The sequence below is a fragment of the Pongo pygmaeus genome, chromosome X, assembly GCF_028885625.2.
Source record: "Pongo pygmaeus isolate AG05252 chromosome X, NHGRI_mPonPyg2-v2.0_pri, whole genome shotgun sequence".
NCBI lineage: Eukaryota > Metazoa > Chordata > Mammalia > Primates > Hominidae > Pongo > Pongo pygmaeus.
The window spans coordinates 69183693-69207370 of record NC_072396.2 but is presented as its reverse complement, the minus strand read 5'-3'; the positions used below and the strand labels follow the sequence as shown (position 1 = coordinate 69207370).

The 23678-nt window shown below is 38.1% G+C and overlaps 1 protein-coding gene across 4 annotated transcripts in view; it reads right to left on the bottom strand.

Moving 5' to 3' along the window:
- Positions 1-23678, bottom strand: part of HEPH (hephaestin) — a 105342-nt gene that overhangs the window by 46240 nt on the left and 35424 nt on the right. For all 4 annotated transcript variants that reach the window (XM_054472995.1, XM_054472996.1, XM_054472997.1 and 1 more), the window contains exons 14-15: positions 22152-22291; positions 21231-21362 (exon numbers count right to left, since the gene is read on the bottom strand). In XM_054472995.1, the coding sequence (XP_054328970.1) occupies positions 21231-21362; positions 22152-22291 (272 nt within the window). The remainder of the gene's footprint in view (positions 1-21230; positions 21363-22151; positions 22292-23678) is intronic.

Sequence of the window (23678 nt, the reverse complement as noted above, 5' to 3'; positions counted from 1 at the left end):
TAAAAATAAGATGTTATGCTACATTATAACTTGCATATGTCCCCATTGCACCACATATTAACCAACCTTATAACTGACAATACTAATACTAAACTAGGATTTTATATGGACATTATATTAAAACATAAAAATTGCTCATGTCAGCATTCTGAAGCAGATACTGCAGATTTTCAATAGTGGTATGGTTGATGTCATAACTAGGCTGGATTTTTGTTCTCTATTAAGAGAAAACTAAATACAGGAGAAGCTGTCTGCCTTCTGCAGTATTATTGTAACAATCCTTAGAGTAAATTTTCTTTGGAGTAGGATGAAAGGAACAAATTCCAAGCTTATCAAAGCTTATTAGAATCTATGCCATTTAATAGAATTTAGAGATTAAGATATATCTGGTATAAACATCTTGGAAAAGGTACTTTATAGAGGTAGTCTTCAAAATGTTTTATTTTTATTTCAATAGGTTTTTGGGGAACAGGTATTTGGTTACATGAATGAGTTCTTTAGTGGTGATTTCTGATACTTTTGTGCACCCATCACCTGAGCAGTGCACACTGTATTCAATGTGTAGTCTTTTATCCCTCACCTCCCTCCCACCCTTTCCCCTGAATCCCCAAAGTTCATTGTATCATTCTTATGCATTTGCATCCTCATAGCTCAGCTCTCGCTTATGAGTGAGAATATATGATGTTTGGTTTTCCATTCCTGAGTTACTTCACTTAGAATAACGGTTTCCAGTTCCATCCAGGTTGCTGCAAATGCCACTATTTCATTGCTTTTTCTGTCTGAGTAGTATTCCATGGCACATATATATCTATATATATATATATATATCCATATCTATGTCTATATCTATGTCTATGTCTATGTCTATATCTATATCTATCAATCTCACATTTTCTTTTCCTACTCTTTGATTGATGGGCATTTAGGCTGGTTCCATATTTTTGCAATTGCAAATCGTGCTGCTATAAACATGGATGTGCAAGTATCTTTCTTCGTATAATGACTTCTTTTCACTGGGTAGATACGCAGGAGTGGAATTGCTGGATCAAATTGTAGTTCTACTTCTAGTTCTTTAAGGAATCACCACACTGTTTTCCATAGAGGTTGTACTAGTTTACATTTCCACCAACAGTTTAAAAGTGTGCCCTTTTCACCATATCCACGCCAACACCCATCACTTTTTTTATTTTTTTGACTATGGCCATTCTTGCAGAAGTAATGTGATATCACACTGTGGTTTTGATTTGAATTTCCCTGATCATTAGTGGTGTTGAGCATTTTTTCCCATATGTTTTTGGCCATTTGTATATCTTCTTTTGAGAATTGTCTATTCATGACCTTAGCCCACATTTTGATGGAATTGTTTTTTTCTTGCTGATTTGTTTGAGTTCCTTGTAGATTCCAGATATTAGTACTTTGTCAGATGTATAGATTATGAAGATTTTCTCTCACTCTCTGGGTTGTCTGTTTATTCTACTGATTATTTCTTTTGCTGTGCAGAAACTTTAGTTTATTTAAGTCCCATCTATTTATCTTTGATTTTGATACATTTGCTTTTGGGTTCTTGATCATAAAATCTCGGCATAAGCCAATGTCTAGAAGGATTTTTCCAATGTTATCTTCTAGAATTTTTATGGTTTCAGGTCTTAGATTTAAGACTTTGATCCATCTTGAGTTGATTTTTATATAAGGTGAGTGATACGGTTTTGCTATGTTCCACACAAATCTCATCTTGAATTGTAGATCCTATAATTCATGTTGTGGGAGAAACCCAGTGGGAGATCATTGAATCATGGGCGTGGTTTCCTCCATACTGTCTCATGGTAGTAAATAAGTCTCACAATAACTGATGGTTTTATAAGAGGAACCCCCTTTTGCTTGATTTTCATTCTTTTCTCTTTTCTGCTGCCATGGGGGACGTGAATTACACCTTCTGCTCTGATTGTGAGGTCTCCCCAGCTGCATGGAACTGTGAGTCCATTAAACTTCTTTCTTTTGTAAATTGCCCAGTCTCAGGTATGTATTTATCAGCAGCATGAAAATGGACCAATACAGTGAGTGGTGAGGATTGAGTTTCATTTTTTTTACGTTCAATGCAATTTCCATCAAAATACCAACATCATTCTTCACAGAACTAGAAAAAAAAATCCTAAAATTCATATGCAATCAAAAAAGATCCCACGTAGCCAAAGCAAGGTGAAGCAAAAAGAAGAAATCTGGAGGAATCACATTACCCAACTTTAAACTATACTATAAGGCCATAGTCACCAAAACAGCATGGTACTAGTATAAAAAAAGGCACATAGAGCAATGGAACAGAATAGAGAGCCAGAAATTAAGCCAAATGTTTACAGCCAACTAATCTTCAACAAAGCAAACAAAAACGTAAAGTGTAGAAAGAATACCCTATTCAACAGAAGGTGCTGGGTACTGGTATGACAAATGGTACTGATTTGTGTATATTAATTTTGTATTCTGAAACTTTGCTGAATTCATTTACCAGTTCTAGGAGCTTTCCAGATGTGTCTTTAGGGTTTTGTAGGTATACAATCATGTCATCAGCAAACAGTGAAAGTTTGACTTCCTCTTTACTGATTTGGATGCCCTTGATTTCTTTCCCTTGTGTGATTTCCAGTAATATGTTGAATAGAAATGGTGAAAGTGGGCATCCTTGTCTTGTTTCAGTTCTCGGGGGAATGCTTTCAACTTTTCCCCATTCAACATAATGTTGGTTGTGGGTTTGTCATAGATGGCTTGACATATCTTAAGGTATGGCCTGTCATACCTTAAGGTATGTGCCTTCTATGCTGATTTTACTGAGGGATGCTAGATTTTGTCAAATGCTTTTTCTGCATCTATTGAAATGACCATATAATTTCTGTTTTTAATTCTGTTTATGTGGTGTATCACATTTATTGACTTTTGGGTGTTAAAACATCCCTGCATACTTTGTATGAAACCCACCCGATCATGGTAGATTATTTTTGATATGCTGTTGGATTCTGTTCACCAGTATTTCATAGAGGATTTTTGCATCTATGTTCATCAGGAATATTGGTCTGTAGTTCTCTTTTTTTGTTGTGTCCTTTCCTGGTTTTGGTATTAGGGTGACACTGGCTTCATAAAATGATTTGAGGAGGATTCCATCTTTCTCTGTATTTTGGAATAGTGTCAATAGCATGAGTATCAAATCTTCTTTGAATGTCTGATAGAATTCAGCTGTGTACCCTGGGTTTTTTTGTTGTTGTTGGCAATTTTTTTATTACCATTTCAATCTCGTTGCTTGCTGTTAGTCTGTACAGGTTTCTATTTCTTTCTGCTTTAAACTAGGAGCATTGTATATTTCCAGGAATTTATCCATCTCCTCTAGGTTTTCTAGCTTATGCATGTAAAGGTGTTCATAGTAGCCTTGAGTGATCTTTTGTATTTCTGTGGTATCAGATGTAATATCTCCTGTTTCTTTTCTAGTTGAGCTTATTTGGATTCTCTTAGTTTCTTGGTTAATCTCCCTAATGGTCTATCAATTTTATTTGTCCTTTCAAAGGACCAGCTTTTTATTTCATCTATCTTTTGTATATTTTTGTTTCAGTTGTATTTAGTTCTGCTCTGATCTTGGTTATTTCCTTTCTTCTGCTGAGTTTGGGCTTGATTTGTTCTTGTTTCTCCAGTTCCTTGAGGCATGACCATAGATTGTCTGTATATGCTTTTTCAGAATTCCTGATGTAGGCATTTAAATGTTTAAACTTTCCTCTTAGTAAGGGAGGAGACCACCCCTCATATTGTCTTATGCCCAATTTCTGCCTCCAAAGAAAGAAGAAGTAAAAACTAAAAGGCAGAAATGAATTCCTCAAGCAGACAGCCTGGCACCACACCCTGGGCCTGGTAGTTAAAGATCGGCCCCTGATCTAATCAGTTATGTTATCTATAGATTACAGACATTGTACAGAAAAGCACTGTAAAAATCCCTGTCCTGTTCTGTTCCATTCTAATTACCAGTGCATGCAGCCCCCAGTCACATACCCCCTGCTTTCTCAATAGATCATAACCCTCTCACACAGACCCCCTTAAAGTTATGAGCCCTTAAAAGGGACAGAAATTGCTCACTCAGGGAGCTCAGTTGTTGGAGACATGAGTCTTGCCGAAGCTCCCGGCCGAATAAAGCCCTTCCTTCTTTAACTCAGTGTCTGAGGGGTTTTATCAGCGGCTTTTCCTGCTACATTTCTTGGTTCCTTGACCAGGAAGCAAGGTGATTAACAGACAGTTGAGGTAGCCCCTTAGGTGGCTTAGGCCTGCCCTGTGGAGCATCTCTGTGGGGGACTCTGGCCAGCTTGAGTGACACAGATCCTGAGAGTGCTCCTGAGCAGGCAATTGCCCCAGTGGAATGCCTTGCCAGAGCAGCACGTGGCAGGCCCCCGTGGAGGATCAACGCAGTGGCTGAACACCGGGAAGGAACTGGCACCTGGAGTTCAGACATCTGAAAGTTGGTAAGACTAGTCTCTGGAACTTGCCCACTCCATTTGAGTGGAAGCGAGGACTGATCACCCATGGTGTGCCTGTACCAGCACTTTAGTTTTTGTTTTTGACTTGACTTGGATTGCTTGATACTTTGGTTTTAGTTTTGACCTGGCTTGAATTTCTTGATACTCTGATTTTGGTTTTGATTCTGGTTTGGTGTAAACTGTAAAAGTGTGTGTGTGCCCTTTTTACCCATTCTCTGTTTTGTGGTGTGCATGTGGTGTGAGCGTGGTGTTTTGTCTCAAAGAAGCACAGATCAGGCACAAAGTAAGCCCACTCCACTAGGAACTATGTTGAAAAATTTCAAGAAAGGATTTAAGGGAGACTATGGAGTACTATTACACCAGGAAAACTTAAAATTTTGCATAAGATAGACTGGCCAGCATTAGAAGTGGGTTGGCCATCAGAAGGAAGCCTGGACAGGTCCCTTGTTTCAAAGGTATGGCACAAGGTAACCTGTAAGCCAAGGTACCCAGACCAATTCCCGTATATAGACACTTGGTTACAGCTGGTTTTAGATCCCTCCCCCACCACCCCCCACCACAGTGGTTGAGAGAACAGCAGCATAAGCAGCTGGCAGAGGTAAGGAAAGATCAGCAGAGAGAGAGAGAGGCAGAGAGAGAGAAAGAGACAGAGGCAAAAGGAAAGTCAAAGAGAAAAAGAGACAGAAAATCAGAGAGAGAGAGAGAGAGAAAGAAAGAAAGGAAGAAAGAGAGAGATACAAGTAGTTAAGAAAAAAAACAGTGTACCCTATTCCTTTAAAAGCCAAGGTAAATTAAAAACCTATAATTGATAATTGAAGGTATTGTCTGTAACCCTATAACACTCCAATACCACTTTGTTGTCAGTGTAAACAAGGGCATATCCAGAAAGCACTGAGGCCTTCCTATAAAATATCCTTAATGCAGTAACCCCCGGATGGCCCAAATGCATTCAGTCTGTAGCAGCAACTACTTTGCTAACAGAAAAAAGTAAAAAAAATAACTTTTAGAGGAAACCTCATTGTGAGCACACCTCACCAGTTCAGAAGTAACCGAAGGCAATAAAAGAAAAGGATGATTTAACATTAACCACTGAAAATTCCCTTAACCCAGCAGGTTTCCTAACAGGGGATCTAAATCTTAATTACCATACAAAGGTCCGACCAGACCTAGGAGGAACTCCTTTTAAGACAGGACAATCAATGGTTCCTCCCAGGTAAATGAAGGAAAAAAACCACCATCTATACCAATTCTAAGTTAATTTGGACAAAACAAGGTCTTATTAATAGCAAAGGATAACTAAAATCCCTAACTTACAAGGTTTTCAACAAAAGTAAAGTTTGCTAAAAGTTAACAATATAACATGTATTACAGTAACTTCTAATCTCGTGGCCTTAGACAGTCTAGTCTGCAGACATAAAAGAAGTTCACTTTGGACAAGAATGGTTATCATCTTAAAAAAAAAGGGGGGGGGAAAGAAGGGCCACAGGATTTAGTAAAAAGAGTGTTATATGGTAAATTCTTATCCTGAAATAAATTAACTGGTTGTTTAAAGAAAGAAATGTTTGTAATAAGTCAGAAAGTTAAGGCATGTCGAAGAATTGTCTGTGAAAGTTGTGAAAGAGAAAAATGTTATAAAAAAGAATTTATGCAAGAAATGTTGTATAATTTAAAAGTAACTAGGCTTCCTAAATGTAAAACTATTGGGAAAAAAAGTTTATGTGCAAGGTGTATAAGGAAAGTAAAATATGCCTTTGGTAAAAAGATTATAAGGAGGCATAAGAATGTAAATTTTTACCTACATTAAAAGGTTAAAAAAAAATTTGTTTTGAAGGTTTAAGCAAGTTTTAAAATGTTAATTATAAAAAAAATCTGTGTGTAAACATAATTAGCTAAAGTTAAAGGGGTATCATCCAGTTTTTCTGTGAACTGGACATTAAAGTAAAAACACAATGGGTTTTCCTTAAAGCACTAACCTGCTCTTTAACAAAGATTATAAAAGGTTAAAAAGAGTCTATAAAAATCTTACCTTATGGTCCGACATTAAAAATTGAATAAATATGTATACAAAGTTTCACTAAAACTAAGTTTAACATTAATAGCATACTAATATAAAGGGGAAATTTAGCTTATCTGGTATAAAAATCATACAAGAAGCATTATTAAATATAAAATGGTGTTTGGCTTTCTGTGGTCTAAAAACTAATAAAAATAGGTGCTAAAGGAAATTTCTCAGTAAGAAGGCACCAAAGACTATAAAGTCCACTGTTGATGTCCCCACATTTAAAACAAAATGTCAGTTTCTTAGAAATTATATACTTGGTTTATCTTCCAGTTTCCTTTCCCTCAAAACTAAAAGTCTTTTAGCACAGGTACCACCCCTAGAATTTCCAGTAAACCAGCACCAGCCTGAAGATCACCTTCTTATCAAAGGGTAGAAAGAAGAAAAACTCTAGCCAGCCTAGGAAGGACCCTACCTTGTGCTGCTAACCACCGAGACTGCTGTTCGTACAGCAGAAAAGGGATGGACTCATCACACCCAAGTTAAAGTGCCACCCCCTCCAGACTCGTAGACCACAGTCCCCGGGGAAAACCCTACCAAACTAAAGCTAAGAAAAATTTAACTCTTTCATCTATTCTATTACTCTTTCTTCTTTCTTCATTCTATTGCTGACCATCTGGTTATTAATATAACCAGTCAATTTTGCCTCAAACTATTGTATTTAATGCTTGCCTTGTTATAGCCTGTGGGGACTTGCCAAGTCAAAGACAGCTCTCTACTTCAGAAAAGTACCTCTGTCCCTCCTGACTCTCCTCAGACTGGGCATTAGTAAATTAGGACCACTTAATCTGAGGAAATTTCAATAAAGACTCCAAAGTCAACCAGGAGTCTTGCTCCCCAAATGTAGAGCTTTTATGCCGTAGTTGGTCCAACATTCTGTGGACCATTAGAGAGCAAGGATGGACTGCCCCAACCAGTTTTTGTAATTTCCCAAAATCATACATTCATTTTACTAGAGGATCATAGAAGTTAAAGACTTAAAACAAACTTTGGCAATTAAGACAGCATACCAAGATGCAAATGCCTGGTTGGAATGGATCAAATATTCCATCCGCACGTTAAACAAAAGCAATTGTTATGCTTGTGCACATGGCAAGCCAGAGGCCCAGATTGTCCCATTTCCACTAAGGTGGTCCTCCAGTCGACCAGGTGTGTGCTGCATGGTAACTCTTTTCCAGGATTCTACAGCCTGGAGTAATAAGTCGTGCCAAGCTCTCTCTGCTATATCCCAAATGCTGGCACCCTGCGGGTCAGCCCCCAAGGGCCATCCAACCTCCGTCTCCCAACATAAGTTCACTTTGTGTCTCTCATGACAGGGAGGAAACTTAGCATTCCTTGGAGACCTGAAAGGATGCAGTGAGCTTAAACATTTTCAAGAGCTTACCAATCAGTCAGCCCTTGCTCATCCCCAAGCAGATGTGTGGTGGTATTGTGGTAGACCTTCACTGGTCACTCTGCCGAATAACTGGAGTGGCACTTGTACATTAGTCCAATTGGCTATCCCTTTCACCCTGGCATTTCGTCAACCATAGGGAGGAAAAATAAGACATCATAATGCAAGAGAAGCCCCTTATGGGTCTTTCGACTCTCACATCCATTTAGACGCAATTGGAGTCCCACAGACAATACCAGGTTAAACAAAAGCTTGAAATCAAATAGCTGCAGGATTTGAGTCAATATTTTGGTAGGTAACAGTTAATAAAAATGTAAATTGGATAAACTACATCTATTACAACCAACAGCAATGACTTTTTCATGAGTTAAAAGAAAAACTCATGTCAGCCTGAGCCCTGGGGTTATTTGACCCAACAAAACCCTTTACACCCTATGTGTCAGAAAGAGAAAAAATGGCAGTTGGACTTTTAACTCAGACTGTGGGGCCTTGGCCAAGGGCAGTGGCCTATCTTTCAAAACAACTAGGCAGGGTTTCCAAAGTCTGGCCCTCATGTCTAAGGGCCCTGGCAGCAATGGCCCTGTTAGCACAACAAGCAGATAAACTAACCCTTGGGCAAAATCTGAATATAAAGGCCCCTCATGCTGTGGTAACTTTAATGACTACCAAATGACATCATTGGTTAACAAATGCTAGACTAACCAAGTACCAAAGCTTGCTATGTGAAAATCTCTGCATAACCATTGAAGTTTGCAACACCCTAAACCCCGCCACCTTGCTCCTGGTATCAGAGAGCCCAGTCAAGCATAACTGTGTAGAGGTGTTGGACTCAGTTTATGTTAGCAGGCCCAACCTCCGAAACCATCCTTGAACATCAGTAGACTGTGAGTGGTACGTGGACAGGAGCAGCTGCGCCAACCCCTGCAAAGTGACTCTGAAGAAGACGACAAGCCCTGTTCCAGTCATACCCGGAAGCTGACTGGTCCACGCACAGCCGAAGCATGAGAAAACTCATCACAGGACTCATTTTCCTTAAAATTTAGACTTGTACAGTAAGGACTTTAACTGACCTTCCTCAGAATGAGGACTGTTCCCAGTGTACACATCAAGTTACTGAGTTAGGACAAAATTTTGCTACAGTCCTATTATTTTATGATTATTATAAGTGTACTGGGAATTTAAATAAAAACTTGTTTGTATCATGCTATCCTATGCAAGGTATGCAGCCCAGGAAATGACCAACCTGATGTGTGTTATGTCCCATCTGAGCCTCCCATGACTACAGTTTTTGAAGTAAGATTAAGGTCTGAGGAATGGTGGGGGCTCATACATGATATGAGTAAAGTGTTAGCTGAAACAAGAGAAAAAGGGGTGCCCAAACAAGTCACCTTGAAGTTTGATGCCTGTGGTGTTATTAATAGTAATAAGTTAAGAATAAGATGTAGTTCTTTTAATTAGGAAAGAGGCTACATGGCAGAAAATAAGTACATTTGTCATGAGTTAGGACTGTGTGGAAATGAATGTGGATACTGGTCTTGTGTCATTTAGGCTACTTGGATAAAAAATAAAAAGGATGCTGTCCACCTTCAGAAAAGGAAAAGTGGCCCTTCCTGTACCAGTGGTCAGTGTAACCCCTTAAAGCTAGTAATAACCAACCCCCTTGATCCTTGCTGGAAAAAAGGGGAGTGTGTAGACCTAGGAATCAATGGGGCTGGACTGGATCCTTGAGTAAATATCGTGGTTTGAGGAGAAGTTTATAAACGCTCTCCTGAGCCAGTATTTCAAACCTTCTATGATAAACTGAATGTGCCAGTACCAGAAATTCCAGGAAAAACAAGAAATTTGTTTTTGCAATTAGCTGAGCATGTAGCCCAGTCTCTCAATGTCACTTCATGTTATGTATGTAGAGGAACTGTAATGGGAGATCAACGGCCATAGGAAGCCCAATAATTAGTACCTACAGACCCAGCTCCTAATGAATTCCTGGCTCAAAAGAACCACCCTGATAACTTCTGGGTCCTAAAAGCGTCAATCATTAGACAATACTGTATAGCAAGAGTCGGGAAGGACTTCACCTTTCCTGTGGGAAGACTCAGCTGCCTTGGGCAAAAACTGTATAATAATACTACAAAGACAGCCACCTAGTGGAGTTCAAACCACACTAAAAAAAATCCATTTAGTAAATTCTCAAAGTTGCAAACTGTGTGAACCCACCCAGAGTCCCACTGGGACTGGACAGCCCCCACTGGATTATACTGGATGTGTGGGCATAGAGCTTACACCAAAATACCCGACCAGTGGGCAGGTAGTTGTGTTATTGGCACTATTAAACCATCTTTCTTCCTACTGCCTATAAAGACAGGTGAACTCCTGGGCTTCCCTGTCTGTGCTTCCCACAAAAAGAGAAGCATAGCTATAGAAAATTAAAAAGATGATAAATGGCCCCCTGAGAGAATCATACAATATTATGGTCCTGGTACTTAAGCACAAGACAGCTTGTGGGGATACCTGACCCCAATTTCCATGCTCAACTGAATCATACGGTTACAAGCTGTCTTAGAAATAATCACTAATAAGACCAGCAGAGCCTTGACTATTCTGGCCTGGCAAGAAACTCAGATGAGAAATGCTATCTATCAAAATAGACTGGCTCTCAACTACTTGCTAGCAGCTGAAGGAGGGGTCTGTAGAAAATTTAACCTTACTAATTGCTGTCTACACATAGATGATCAAAGGCAAGTAGTTGAAGACATAGTTAGAAATATGACAAAACTGGCATATGTGCCCGTGCAAGTGTGGCATGGATTTGATCCTGGGGCCATGTTTGGAAAGTGGTTCCCAGTGCTAAAAAGATTTAAAACTCTTATAATAATAGTTATAATAGTAATAGAAACCTGCTTACTGCTCCCTTGCTACCTATACTTCTTCAAATGATAAAAAGCTTCATCACTACCTTAGTTCACCAAAATACTTCAGCACAAGTGTACTATATGAATCACTATCGATCTGTCTTGCAAGAAAACATAGGTAGTGAGAATGAAAGTGAGAACTCCCACTATTGAGTGAGATTCCCAAAGTGGGGGAATAAGGGAGGAGACCACTCCTCATATTGTCTTATGCCCAATTTCTGCCTCCAAAGAAAGAAGAAGTACCACACCCTAGGCCTGGTAGTTAAAGATCGACCCCTGACCTAATCGGTTATGTTATCTATAGATTACAGACATTGTATAGAAAAGCACTGTAAATATCCCTGTCCTGTTCTGTTCCATTCTAATTACTGGTGCATGCACCCCCAGTCACGTACCCCCTGCTTGCTCAATCAATCATGACCCTGTCACGCGGACCCCCTTAAAGTTGTGAGCCCTTAAAAGGGACAGGAATTCCTCACTCAGGGAGCTTGGTTGTTGGAGACATGAGTCTTGCTGAAGCTCCCAGCCAAATAAAGCCCTTCCTTCTTTAACTCAGTGTCTAAAGAGTTTTGTCTGTAGCTTGTCCTGCTACATTTGCACCACTATTGTTGTATCCCAAAGGTTTCGATAGATTGTGTCACTATTATCACTCATGTCAAACGGTTTTTTAAGTTCTATCTTGATGTCATTGTTGATCCAATGATCATTCAAGAGCAGGTTATTTAATATATAGGTATTTGAGTGGTTCTGAGGGTTCCTTTTGGAGTTGATTTCCCATTTTATTCCACTGTGGTCAGAGAGAGTACTTTATATAATTTCAGTTTTCTTAAATTTGTTGAGACTTGTTTTGTCTATCTTGGACTTTGTCTATCATATAGTCTATCTTGGAGAACATTCTATGTGCTGATGAATAGAATGCATATTCTGCAGTTGTTGGTAAAATGTTCTGTAAATATCTGTTAAGTCCATTTGTTCTAGGTATAGTTTAAGTCCATTGTTTCTTTGTTGACTTTCTGTCTTGATGACCTATCTAGTGCTGTCAGTGGACTATTCTATTATTGTGTTGCTGTCTACCTCATTTCTTAGGTCCTGTTTTATGAATTTGGGAGCTCCAGTTTTAGGTGCATATATATTTAAGATTGTTATATTTTCCTGTTGGATTAGTCCTTTTATTATTATATAATGTCTGTTCCTCTTTGCCTTTTTTAACTGCTGTTGCTTTAAAGTTTGTTTCATCTGATATAAGAACAGCTACTCCTACTCACTTTTTGTGTCCCTTTGCATGGAATATCTTTTTCCACCCTTTTACCTAAAGTTTATGTGAGTCCTTATGTATCAGGCGAGTCTCCTGAAGACAGTAGATACTTGGTTGGTGAATTCTTATCTATTCTGCTATTCTGTATCTTTTAAATGGAGCATTTAGGCCATTTACATTAAATGTTAGTAGGGAGATGTAAGGTATTGTTCTATTCATTGTGCTGTTTGTTGCCTGAATACCTTGGCTTTTTTAATTGTTGCTGTTTTATAGGTCCTGTGAGGTTTATGCTTTAAGGAGGTTCTATTTTGGTGTAGTTTGAGGATTGGTTTCAAGTTTTAGAGTTCCTTTTAGCAGTTCTTGTAGTGTTGACTTGGTAGTGGCAAATTCTTTTCAGCATTTCTTTGTCTGAAAAACATTGTATCTTTCCTTCATTTATGAAGCTTAGTTTTGCTGGTTAAAAAATTCTTGGCTAATAATCACTTAGTTTGAGGAGGCTGATGATAGGAACTAAACCCTTCTAGTTTGTAGGGTTTCTGCTCAGAAATCTTCTGTTAATCTGATAGGTTTTCCTTTATAGGTTACCTGGTACTTTTGCCTCCCAACTCTCACAATTCTTTCCTTAGTTTTGACTTTAGATAACCTGATAGCTATGTACCTAGGCAACAATCTGTTTGAGAGGAATTTCCCAAGTGTTATTTGAGCTTCCTGTTTTGGGACGTCTAGATCTCTAGCAAGGCCAGGGAAATGTTCCTTTATTATTCCCTCAAATATGTGTTCCAAACTTTTAGATTTCTCTTCTTCCTCCCGAACACCAATTATTCTTAGGTTTGGTCATTTAACATAATCCCAAACTTCTTGGAGGCCTTTTTTAAAATTATTTTTTCTCTGTCTTTGTTGGATTGAGTTAATTTAAAAGCCTTGTCTTTGAACTCTGAAGCTATTCTACTTCTTCAATTCTATTGCTGTGACTTTTCAGTGCATTTTGTCATACCATAACTATGTCCTTATGCTGTCTATTTCACTGGATATTTTTTCATTTATATCCTGTATCATGTTTTTAATTTCTTTAAGTTGGTATTCACCTTTCTCTGGTGTCTCCTTGATTAGCTTAATAGTCTACCTTCTGATTTTTTCTTCTGGCAATTCAGAGATTTTTATCTTGATTTGGATCCATTGCTGGTAAGGTAGTTTGATCTTTGGGGATTGTTAAATAATTTGTTTTGTCATATTACCAGAATTGGTGTTCTGGTTCCTTCTTATTTGGGTAGACTATGTTAGAGGGAAGATCTGGGACTCAGTGGCTGCTGTTCAAATTATTTTGTCCCACAGGGTGCTCCCTGGATGTGGTGATCTCCCCTTTCCCCTACAGAAAGGGGAGAGCACCACATCCTGAGAGGTGAACTGCAGTGATTATTATTTCTCTTCTGGATCCAGCCACCCAGCAGAGCTACTGGGCTCCAGACTGGCAATGGGGAGTGTCTGCAAAGAATCTTGTGATATAATCCATCTTCATGTCTCTCAGCCATGGATATCAGCACCTGCTCCAGTGGAGGTAGCAGGGGAGTGAAGTAGACTATGTAAGGGTCCTTGGTTGTATTTTTATTAAGTGCATTGGTTTTGTGTTGTTTGGCCTCCAATCAGGAGGTGGTGCTTTCAAGAACACATCAGCTGCAGATGTGTAGGGAGGATACATGCTTCTCATAGGGTCACCTTTGGATAAGTGTACAGTTTTGTCAGGTTGTACGCAGGGTCATAGAGCCTCTAAGATATTGTGTTCGTTGTCTTTGGCTACTAGGAGTGCAGAATTAGGTGTGCCTGAACTCAGATTCTCCTTGGGCAGGGCTTGCTGTGGCTGCTTTGGGGGATGCAAGTGTGGTTCCCAGGCCAATGGAGTTATGTTCCTAGGGGGATTATGGCTGCCTCTGCTGCATCACACAGGTCACCACGGAAATGAAAGAAAGATGACAGCCCACAGCCAAAAAGGCTGGCCTCAATTGCACCGTGCCTCCCCAACAGCACTGAGTTTATTTCCAGGTAGTTGGTGAGCAGGGCTGAGAACTTTCCCCAGGCTACAAGCCTCCCAACTGAGAAAGCAAGACAACTCACTGTCCCTTGGCTGTCCCATGAAGCTTGCAGCAGCAATGCACCTCCTTCAAAGGGTCTGTGGATTCTCTCAGTGGTATGTTTCTGCAGTAGTTCCTGAAGCAAAGGTTCGTGATATGGATCTCCACATGTTGCTCTGTCCATCCCAGTGGGAGCTGCAAGTTAGTCTTCCTATCCACCATTTTCTCCTCCACCCCAAAAATGGTTTTAAAATTATTCTTCTACTGAAGGTTTTAGGTCAGTTATGTTGATTAAAATTTTAAATAAATTTTTGTTCATTTGGAAATTTAAATAAATTTCCAAAAAGAAATCACAGCAAACAGAGAGAAACTTTACATGCATTCTCTAGAGATTGGGAGAAAGTTGAAGATGACCACTACCATCACTAGTATTGGTGATCCTGGCAAACATATATGGAAATGGAAAGGAATAAGAGATAGAAGAATAAAACTCTCAATATTTCTGGAATCAAAAAACTAGTAAAACTAATAAGAGAATTCAAGAGGACTACTAGATACAGGTTCAACTTACACAAATGACTAGCATTTCTCTACATTACAAATAATCTATTAGAAATATAATTTAAAAGTAAGAAAAACTAAGAAGCATTAATGGATTAGCTTAACCAAGCATATGTACAACTTTTATGACAACATTTTTACAAAACTATAGTCATAGAAGACCATCTGAATAAATGGAAATCCAACAAATAATATAAAGATGTAAATTATCTCCAAATTAATCTATAAATTTAATGCAATGTCAATCAAAATTTCAGCTGTATTTGAGAAACTTGAAACTTACTCTAAAATCTATATGGAAAAATAACATACACCTAAGTAAATCCTGAATAAAAGAGGTTTGTTCTTCAAATATTAAGACAAATTTCAAACCCACAATAATAAAAATAATATGATATTGTTGCAAGAACTGAATAGACAAATATAACAGAATAGATTGGAGACTGATTAATGTATTTACAGAAACTAAACATGAAATAATGGTGGCAAAGCAACTCAAAGGGGGGAAGTTGAATGGTTTAGAAGATGGTATTAAGAAAATTTTCTTTGTATATAAAGAAAAATTAAAAATGGATCTATAGCTAATAGCATATAAAAATGCAAACTCTTGTCTGATTACAGATTTGAACATGAAAAAAGAAACTTATAAAGTTAAGAGAAGATAATGCAGCAGAACGTCTTTGTGACCAAGGGTTGGGAAGGACTTGATAAACAAAATTTCAAAAGCACAAACTATGAGGTCAAAATTCCATTGATTTGATCACATCACATCAAGGATTTCTGTTCAACAAATGATATCACAAAGTTAACAAGTGAATGACAAATCGGGAAAAGATATCTGCCATGTTTGAAACCTAGAAGGGATTAATGACTAAAATATAGCAACTACCGAAAATAAAAAAGACAATATCTAGAAACCCCAATTCACCAGCTAATTGTCTTAACCATCAAAATACATCCAGAATTAGAAAACTTCTCACCCTTTCCACTTTATCAGGCTGGTCCAAGCTGCCATCATCTCTTACCTGAACTAATCCAGCCACCTTGGTCACTATTTACTGTATAACTCACTCCTTGAGTGATCTCATCCATATTATGACTTTAAATATCATCTACATGCTGATGACTCTCAAATTTCATTAAATTAAGATAGCTAGATCTACAGCACAGACCCTGTACTAATTCACATATCCAGTTTACCCAGTTGCAGGCATAGGTCAACTTACCACATGGAAGGGGGCAGTGCAATAGGGAGTGCTGAGATAAAAGAAACTGTAATCCTGCCCACTGGTAAGAGTTTCCAGCAAACATTTTAGGTTCTGACTAATCAAATTAACATCTTTCTTGTCTGAAGCTGATGGAGTTCTAGAAGGCAGATGTGTGCAGTTAGTAATAGACTAGTATTACCTGTATTCCCATTGCTATTGACAAAGGCAGAAACTTGGGTCTGCTTCAGGAATGTTTGTTTTGTCCTACTGATTTTTATTTACAGTATCATGTCACTTTAATTATTGTACCTTCATCTTTATAATATGCTATACTATTGGGTTATGCTAGTGTGATTTCATTAGTATTCTTTTTTTTATGTTTTGGCTCTTCTTGCCCAGGTATTCTTTATTTTTCCAAATGAACTTTGCATACAAGAATTTCATTGCAGTACAAAAATATATCCAGTTGTAATTATACAAAATAATAAAATACCCAAGAATAATAAAAATACATAGTAAAAATTTTAACCAAAGAGGTGAAAGATCTCTACAATAAAAACTACAAACACTGATGAAAGAAATTGAAGAGGATAAAAACAAATGAAAAAAATCAAAAGAATTAATATCATTAAAATGACCATATTGTCCAAAGCAATCTGCAGATTCAATGCAATTCCTCTCAAAATATCAATGTCATTCTTCACAAAACTTTTTAAAAATTTGAAAATTTATATGACACCAAAAAAGAGCCCAAATAGCCAAAGCAGTCCTGAGCCATAAACAAAAAATAAATAAATAAACCACTGGAGGCATTATATTACCTGACTTCAAAATATATTAAAAGGCTATGGTAATCAAAACAGCACAGTATAAAAATAGACACATAGACCAATGAAACAGAATAGAAAATCCAAAAATATTGCCACATATTTACAGTCAACTGATCTTTGACAAAACTGACAAAAACTTACATTGGAGAAAGAACATCCTCTTTAATAAATAGTGCTGAGAAAACTGCATAGCCACATGCAGAAGAATAAAACTGGACCTCTATCTCTCACCATATATGAAATTATCTCAAGATGGATTAAAGACGAAAATGTAAGATGTGAAGCTATAAAAATACTAGAAGAAAACTGGAGGGAAACTCTCCTGAACATTGGTTGAGGCAAAGAATTTATGACCTCAAAAGTACAGTTAATAAAACCAAAAATAGGCAAATGGGACTATATTTAGCTAAATAGCTATTGCACAGCAAAGGAAATAATCAACACAGTGAAAAGACAACCTGTTGAATGACAAAAAACAATTACAAAATACTCATTTGCCAGAAGACTAATACTAGAATACCAAGAAACTCAAGCAAGTTAACAGGAAAAAAAAACACATTAAAAAGTAGGTAAAGGACATGAATAGACATTTCTCAAAATAAGACATACAAATGGCCAACAGGTATATGAAAAAATGCTCAACATTACTAATTATCAGGGAAATGCACATTAAAACCACAATGACAGATCATATTACCCTAGTTAGAATGGCTATTACTAAAAAGACAAAAAATAATAATAATAACAGATGCTGGCAAGGATGCAGAGAAAAGGGAACTCTTACACACTATTGGTGGAAATGTAAACTAGTGGAGCCACTATAAAACATGGTATGAAAATTTCTAAAAAAACTAAAAAATTACTATTCAATCCAGCAATGTCACCACTAGGTATTTACCCAAATAAAAAGAAACCAATATATCAATGGAATACCTGCACTTATGTATTTTTTGTAGCACTATTCACAATAATAAAGATATGAAATCAACCTGTGTTCATCAAGGGATGAATGGATAAAGAAAATGTGGTATATATACACAATGGAATACTATTCAGCCATAAAAAAGAATGAAATCATATAATCTGAAGCAACATGGATAGAAATGGAGGTCATTATCTTAAGTAAAATAAACCAGACACAAAAAGACAAATATTGCATTTTCTCACTTATATGTAGGAGCTAAAAAATTTGATCATATGGAAGTAAAGAGTGGAAAGATAGATAACAGAGACTGGGAAGGGTGGTGAGTGTGAAAGAAAGGGAAAGATGAAGAAAACTGATTTAAAGGGTACAAATATACAGTAAAATTGAATGAATTCAATGTTTGATAGCAGATTAAGATTACTTAACAAAAATATATTATACTCGGATGATGGACACTGTACATATTCTGACTTGATCACTATACGTAATATACATGTAACAAAATTTCTCATATATTCCTTACATTTGTACAAATAAAACAAAATATCAAACTGTGATTTCAGTGAGAACTACTTTAAACCTATACATTATTTAAGATAGATTACCTCCTCTTAAATAATAGTATGTTCCAAAGTTTCATTCTCAGCTGATGTCATTGTCACTTTATACACTATCTCACTGGGTGGTTACATGCATATCGTGATTTCACCTATCATCCATTGTAATTACTTATGACTGTTAAATCTCTATGCTATCCCAGGTGTCTCTTCCAAGTTACAGATCCATATCTCAAACTGATGATAATCTTCTATCCGTACAGCTCTCTCATTTCCACCTGGATGTTTTATGGTACTTCATATTAAGATTTTCAAAAATAAAGTCAATATCTCCCCACTCTAAACAAACAAACAAAAAACTGACCCCTGCTTCCTGCATTTATTTTCTTTGTGAGTGGTACCAACATCCGGGTGCTTAATCCAAAAACTTGGTTATGAACTTTGATTCCACCATCTCCCTAATCTTCTCAACACCCATTCAATCAAAATGTCCTATTTATTCTGCCTTAACATCTCTCAAATTTATCTAGTTGTCTCCATTCTCATTTTCTATCACCTTTGTTTAAGCCATTATCATCACTTGTAGATCACTACAACCTTCTAACTGGTTTCCCAACTTCCAATGTATCCCTTCTCTCTTAATGGTCATTTATTGATTATTTTAGTACTTGGATCACCATCCTCTTTTCCACCCCAATCCCCACCATTTTTCTGAGTGACTTCAAGGTACATGTGGATGATTTATCCAACACTCTAGCCTATTAGTCCCTAGATCTCCTCAACTGTAGTGTCCTTTGCCTCCACTTTACTTTAGCCTTTGGGCACACCCCTGACCTTCTCATTACCTAAAATTGTTCTGCCTAAGTCTTAAAATTAAGCCATACTCATTGTTTTCAATCTCTTATCTCCCAATTACTGTTTAATACGTTGTAATATAGCTTCTTTCCCCAACTTATCAAAATCATCAGCCATTTCCCTATTGCTATAAGCAATGGAAAATTTTCCGCTCTTATTTTATTTGAACTCTTTGAAGTAGCTGAAGCTGTTGACTACTTCATCCTTGACATGACCTTTCTTAACATCTGTAATCTCATTTTGGTTTTCCTCCTATTTTGCTAACTTTTTCTCAGGCTCACATTTCAATCGGTACCTCCCTTAAAAACTGGCCTTCCTCGGGGTCTCATCTTAGTATTTTTACTTTCTCATTCAATATACTCTTCTGGGGTAACTGTGTTCACTCTCATGCTTTTAACCACTACCTAGATGTTGATGCCTCCCACATCTATTCCTTCAGAGCATGCTTTCCTCCTGGGCTCCAGATCTGTATGTCTATCTTTATGTCTAGATATCTATATTTGATCATCTTACAAATATACCAAATTCAACAAATTCAAAAGGGAACTCATCATCATCCAATACTCCAATCCTCCCACTCCATCTCAAGTCACCTTTCTCTTATGTTCCCTATTTTGATGAATGGCATCACTATTTCCCTGGTTGTCCAAATCAAAAACTGGGTATTATTTAAGAATCTTTCTCCAAAAACACCGATATCATTCAATAATACTTATCTTTCTCACCTTCAAAATCCAATTAATTGCCATATCTTGCTTATTTTACCTCATTGATATTTTTAGAATCTATTCCTTTTCCTTTACACCAACTTCAATCTCTTGGCCTTTGTACACTGCATTCTTTAAATCTGGAACTTCCTTTTCCCTGCTTTTCTTCCACACTGCACTTTACCTTCACCCATATGTCCCTTTTTTCATCCTTTAGGTCAGCTGTTTCCAAAGTGTAGTTTCTGAACTAGCAGCATGAGAACTTGTTTGAATGAGCAAATTCCTGAGCTCCATCACACACCTGCTGAATCAGAGACTTTCAAAGTTGATTCCAGCAATCTGTGTTTTAGCAAGCCTCTAAGTGATCCTGATACATGCTAAGGTTTGAAAACTACTGATTTAGGTCTCAGCTGAGATATCACCTAATCTGGAAAACCATTACTGACTATCCAAACATCAGATTAAATACCCTTTTCTTCACATGCCTATCACACTGTAAAAACTCCTATTAACACTTAACACACTGGATTATAGTTACCAGTTTACCTGTTTCTATCATAATAGCTCAAGATTCTTCAAGACAGGAGCAAGTGTTCACTACTGCATCGATAGATTCTACAGTTGTTCCTATCACCCAGTAGGCCTCCAGTAAGTGTTTATTCAATGAATGAATTAATAAAAGAGAATGTTGACAAGATTATGATCATTCCACATTTAGTATTAGGAGCTTAGTATGTGACTGGGGTTAGAATTTAGTCTGCAGGAAGGGTACAAGAACTTTATCTACTGGGCTAAGGGCTGAATGATCAGCTTGTGGTCTAGGTCACATCACTCTCTAGTCAAGATTAGGAGCTCATACTGTATCCAAGGGTATTTTCTTAGAGATCTGAAACAGGAATATTAGCCAAGTCTAAGCCATAGCCTATTCGGGGACTGAGAAAACGAGTATTTGATAGAGAAAAACTCAGGCTGTGGCTTAGTTTTGGCTATATACCTATTTCAGGTCTCTAAGCTCATATATATATGTATATATTTGAGATGGAGTCTTACTTGTCGCCCAAGCTGGAGTGCAGTGGCATGATCTTGGCTCACTGCAGTCTCTACCTCCTGGGTTCAAGATATTCTCCTGCCTAAACCTCCCGAGTAGCTCGGACTGGAGGTGCGCACCACTGCACCCAGCTAATTTTTGTGTTTTTGGTAGAGATGAGGGTTCACCATGTTGGCCAGGCTAGTCTTGAACTCCTAACCTCAAGTGATCCACCCGCCTCAGCCTCTCAAAATGCTGGGATTACAGGAATGAGCTACCACTCCAGTCTGAAGCACATTAATTTTTTAAGGAAAAATCCAGAAGCCTGAAGCAGAGGTGATGCATGTCCTTTGTTCTTTCACTAAGTGTCCCCACTCACCAGGCTCAGCAGCCAGTGGCCAGCCGGTAGTAGATTCTAGCACTCCATGAGCATGCACAGAGTAGGGGCGGCTGGCATTATTCTTGAATACCACAGTCAGGATATCACCAACTTCTCCTTTGATAAGTGGACCTAATGTAAACAAAAATAATTAAATAAATAAAGTTTCATTAATGCAGGAGCACAGGGAGCATTAAAGAAAGGAATATACATGAGCACTTCATAGAATTAGGGGTTTACCCTGAGAAAACATCCTTCTAAGACCTGGAAAGCATGGCTGGCTCCATTTTTAGATTCAGAAGTCCTTAAACTGTTACTACTACCTACAGGATGAAGGTACTTCAATGACAAGATTATACTTCCAATTACCTCCACTTTTCCCACCCCTACCCTCTATCTATAACAGCCCAAGGGTCTAGAGAATCAAGGTGCTGTAGAATCATTGATGATAAGGAGTGATAAGTTTGGCAGACAATATAGAAATGAGAGGATCTCTTCAGGAGTCAGTGGGTCCCTTCTGTACTATAACTAGAATAAGGGGGAAAATACCTAAAGCAATAATTAAACAGGGGTACAATGAAAAAACTGATTCCTTGTGTATATATATAGTTTTTTCACTTTTTGATGTTCATAAGTTATCCTGCCCCTAGCATTTATTACAACTTACCATCCTCAGAGATTCATACCTTGAAGATATAGAAAACCCAGTAAAACCTGGTTCATGTTGCAGCAGAATTCATGATTTCCTTCCTCCCCCTTCACTGTTTATTGCTATGGTTGCTTCATAAAATATTCCATAATTCCAGTATATCATATGAAAACATTGAGAATGGGGAATAGTGAGGCCATCCTGGTATAACATAGCTTCCCTAGGTGCAGTTCAGGCTGCTAAACACTAGGAGGGAAGTGGAATTTCCTTACCCAAGATTCCCAAGTGTTCTTCTGGTCCAGTCCTTGGCCGAGGGATCCTGAATGTACCATCAGTGTATTCCCTGAATACAGCTTTCTTGTATCTGGAACCCAGGAGCCCATCCTTGTTGCTCAGGAAAATGTAACCATAACTAGAGGAATCCAAAGTGTACTATCAGCACCTGGCCATCAACCCCTCATTTTCATTTGAATACATATGGGGAAGCTAAGTCAGAACCAGCTTCATGTCACAGACAGAAAAAAAAAGGGGGGACCTAATTTCTTTTCTTTTTTTAAAATTTATTTATTATTATTATTTTTTTAGATGGAGTTTCACTCTCGTTGCCCAGGCTGGAGTGCAATGGCATGATCTCGGCTCACCACAACCTCCACCTTCCGGGTTCAAGCGATCATCCTGCTCAGCCTCCAGAGTAGCTGGGATTACAGGCATGTGCCACCACACCCGGCTAATTTTTGTATTTTTTAGTAGAGACGGGGTTTCTCCATGTTGGTCAGGCTGGTTTTGAACTCCTGACCTCAGATGATTCACCCACCTTGGCCTCCCAAAGTGCTGGGATTACAGGTGTGAGCCAACACACCTGGCCCCTATTTCTTCTAATGTCAGACTTCTCACCACATTGGCTGCATAACCACAGTTAAAGATGGCAGGTATGCCATACACAGTGGCTCATGCCTGTAATCTCAGCACTTTGGGATGCTAAGGCCGGTAGATTGCTTAAGCTCAGGAGTTTGAGACCAGCCTGCCCAACATGGCAAAACCCCATCTCTACTAAAAACTAAAAAAAAATAATCAGCTGGGTATAGTGGCTTGTGCCTGTAATCCCAGCTACTTGGGTGGCTGAGGCACAAGAATCACTTGAACCTGGGAGGCAGAGGTTGCTGTGAGCCAAGATCATGCCACTGCACTCCAGCCTGGGCAACAGAGTGAGGCTTTGTCAAAAAAAAAAAAAAAAAAAAAGGATAGCAGGTTTCCTTGTTTGCCATTATCCAGATAGAAATTTGGTACATAATTCATACTATAAGAGCACTGGGCTAAGAATCAGAAGCCATAGGCTTTAGCTCCAGCCCTAATGATGTCTCGATGAAATTAGTTTTACAAAAGGCAAGGTACAAGGTGGCAGGAAAGTATTAACTACTGCTGCAACCAGAGGGCAAAGGATGGTGAGACATAGGGGGGGAATGAAATCTTACAGATTTTCTCCTTATAGGATTCTGTCTAGTTTACAAACAGATTTATCATTTGATATTTCTAATAGGCCTATGGGGTAGGTAGGTGCCAGAGGTGCAATCAGTTGCACAGAGATGACAGGACTTATTCTACAAGTGACATTGTTAGTCAGAAAGTGAGCCAGGATTTAGATTCAAGTCTGCTGCTCCTTCCCTCCCTCGTTTTCTAGTCCTGTTCTTTCATCTTATACTGCATCATTTTCAAGATGAGTATACCCAGGCTCAGAGAGGGGAAGACACTTTTTAAAATTTCCAAAAACTGAAACAATTCAGCAAGCAAAAAACAAATCA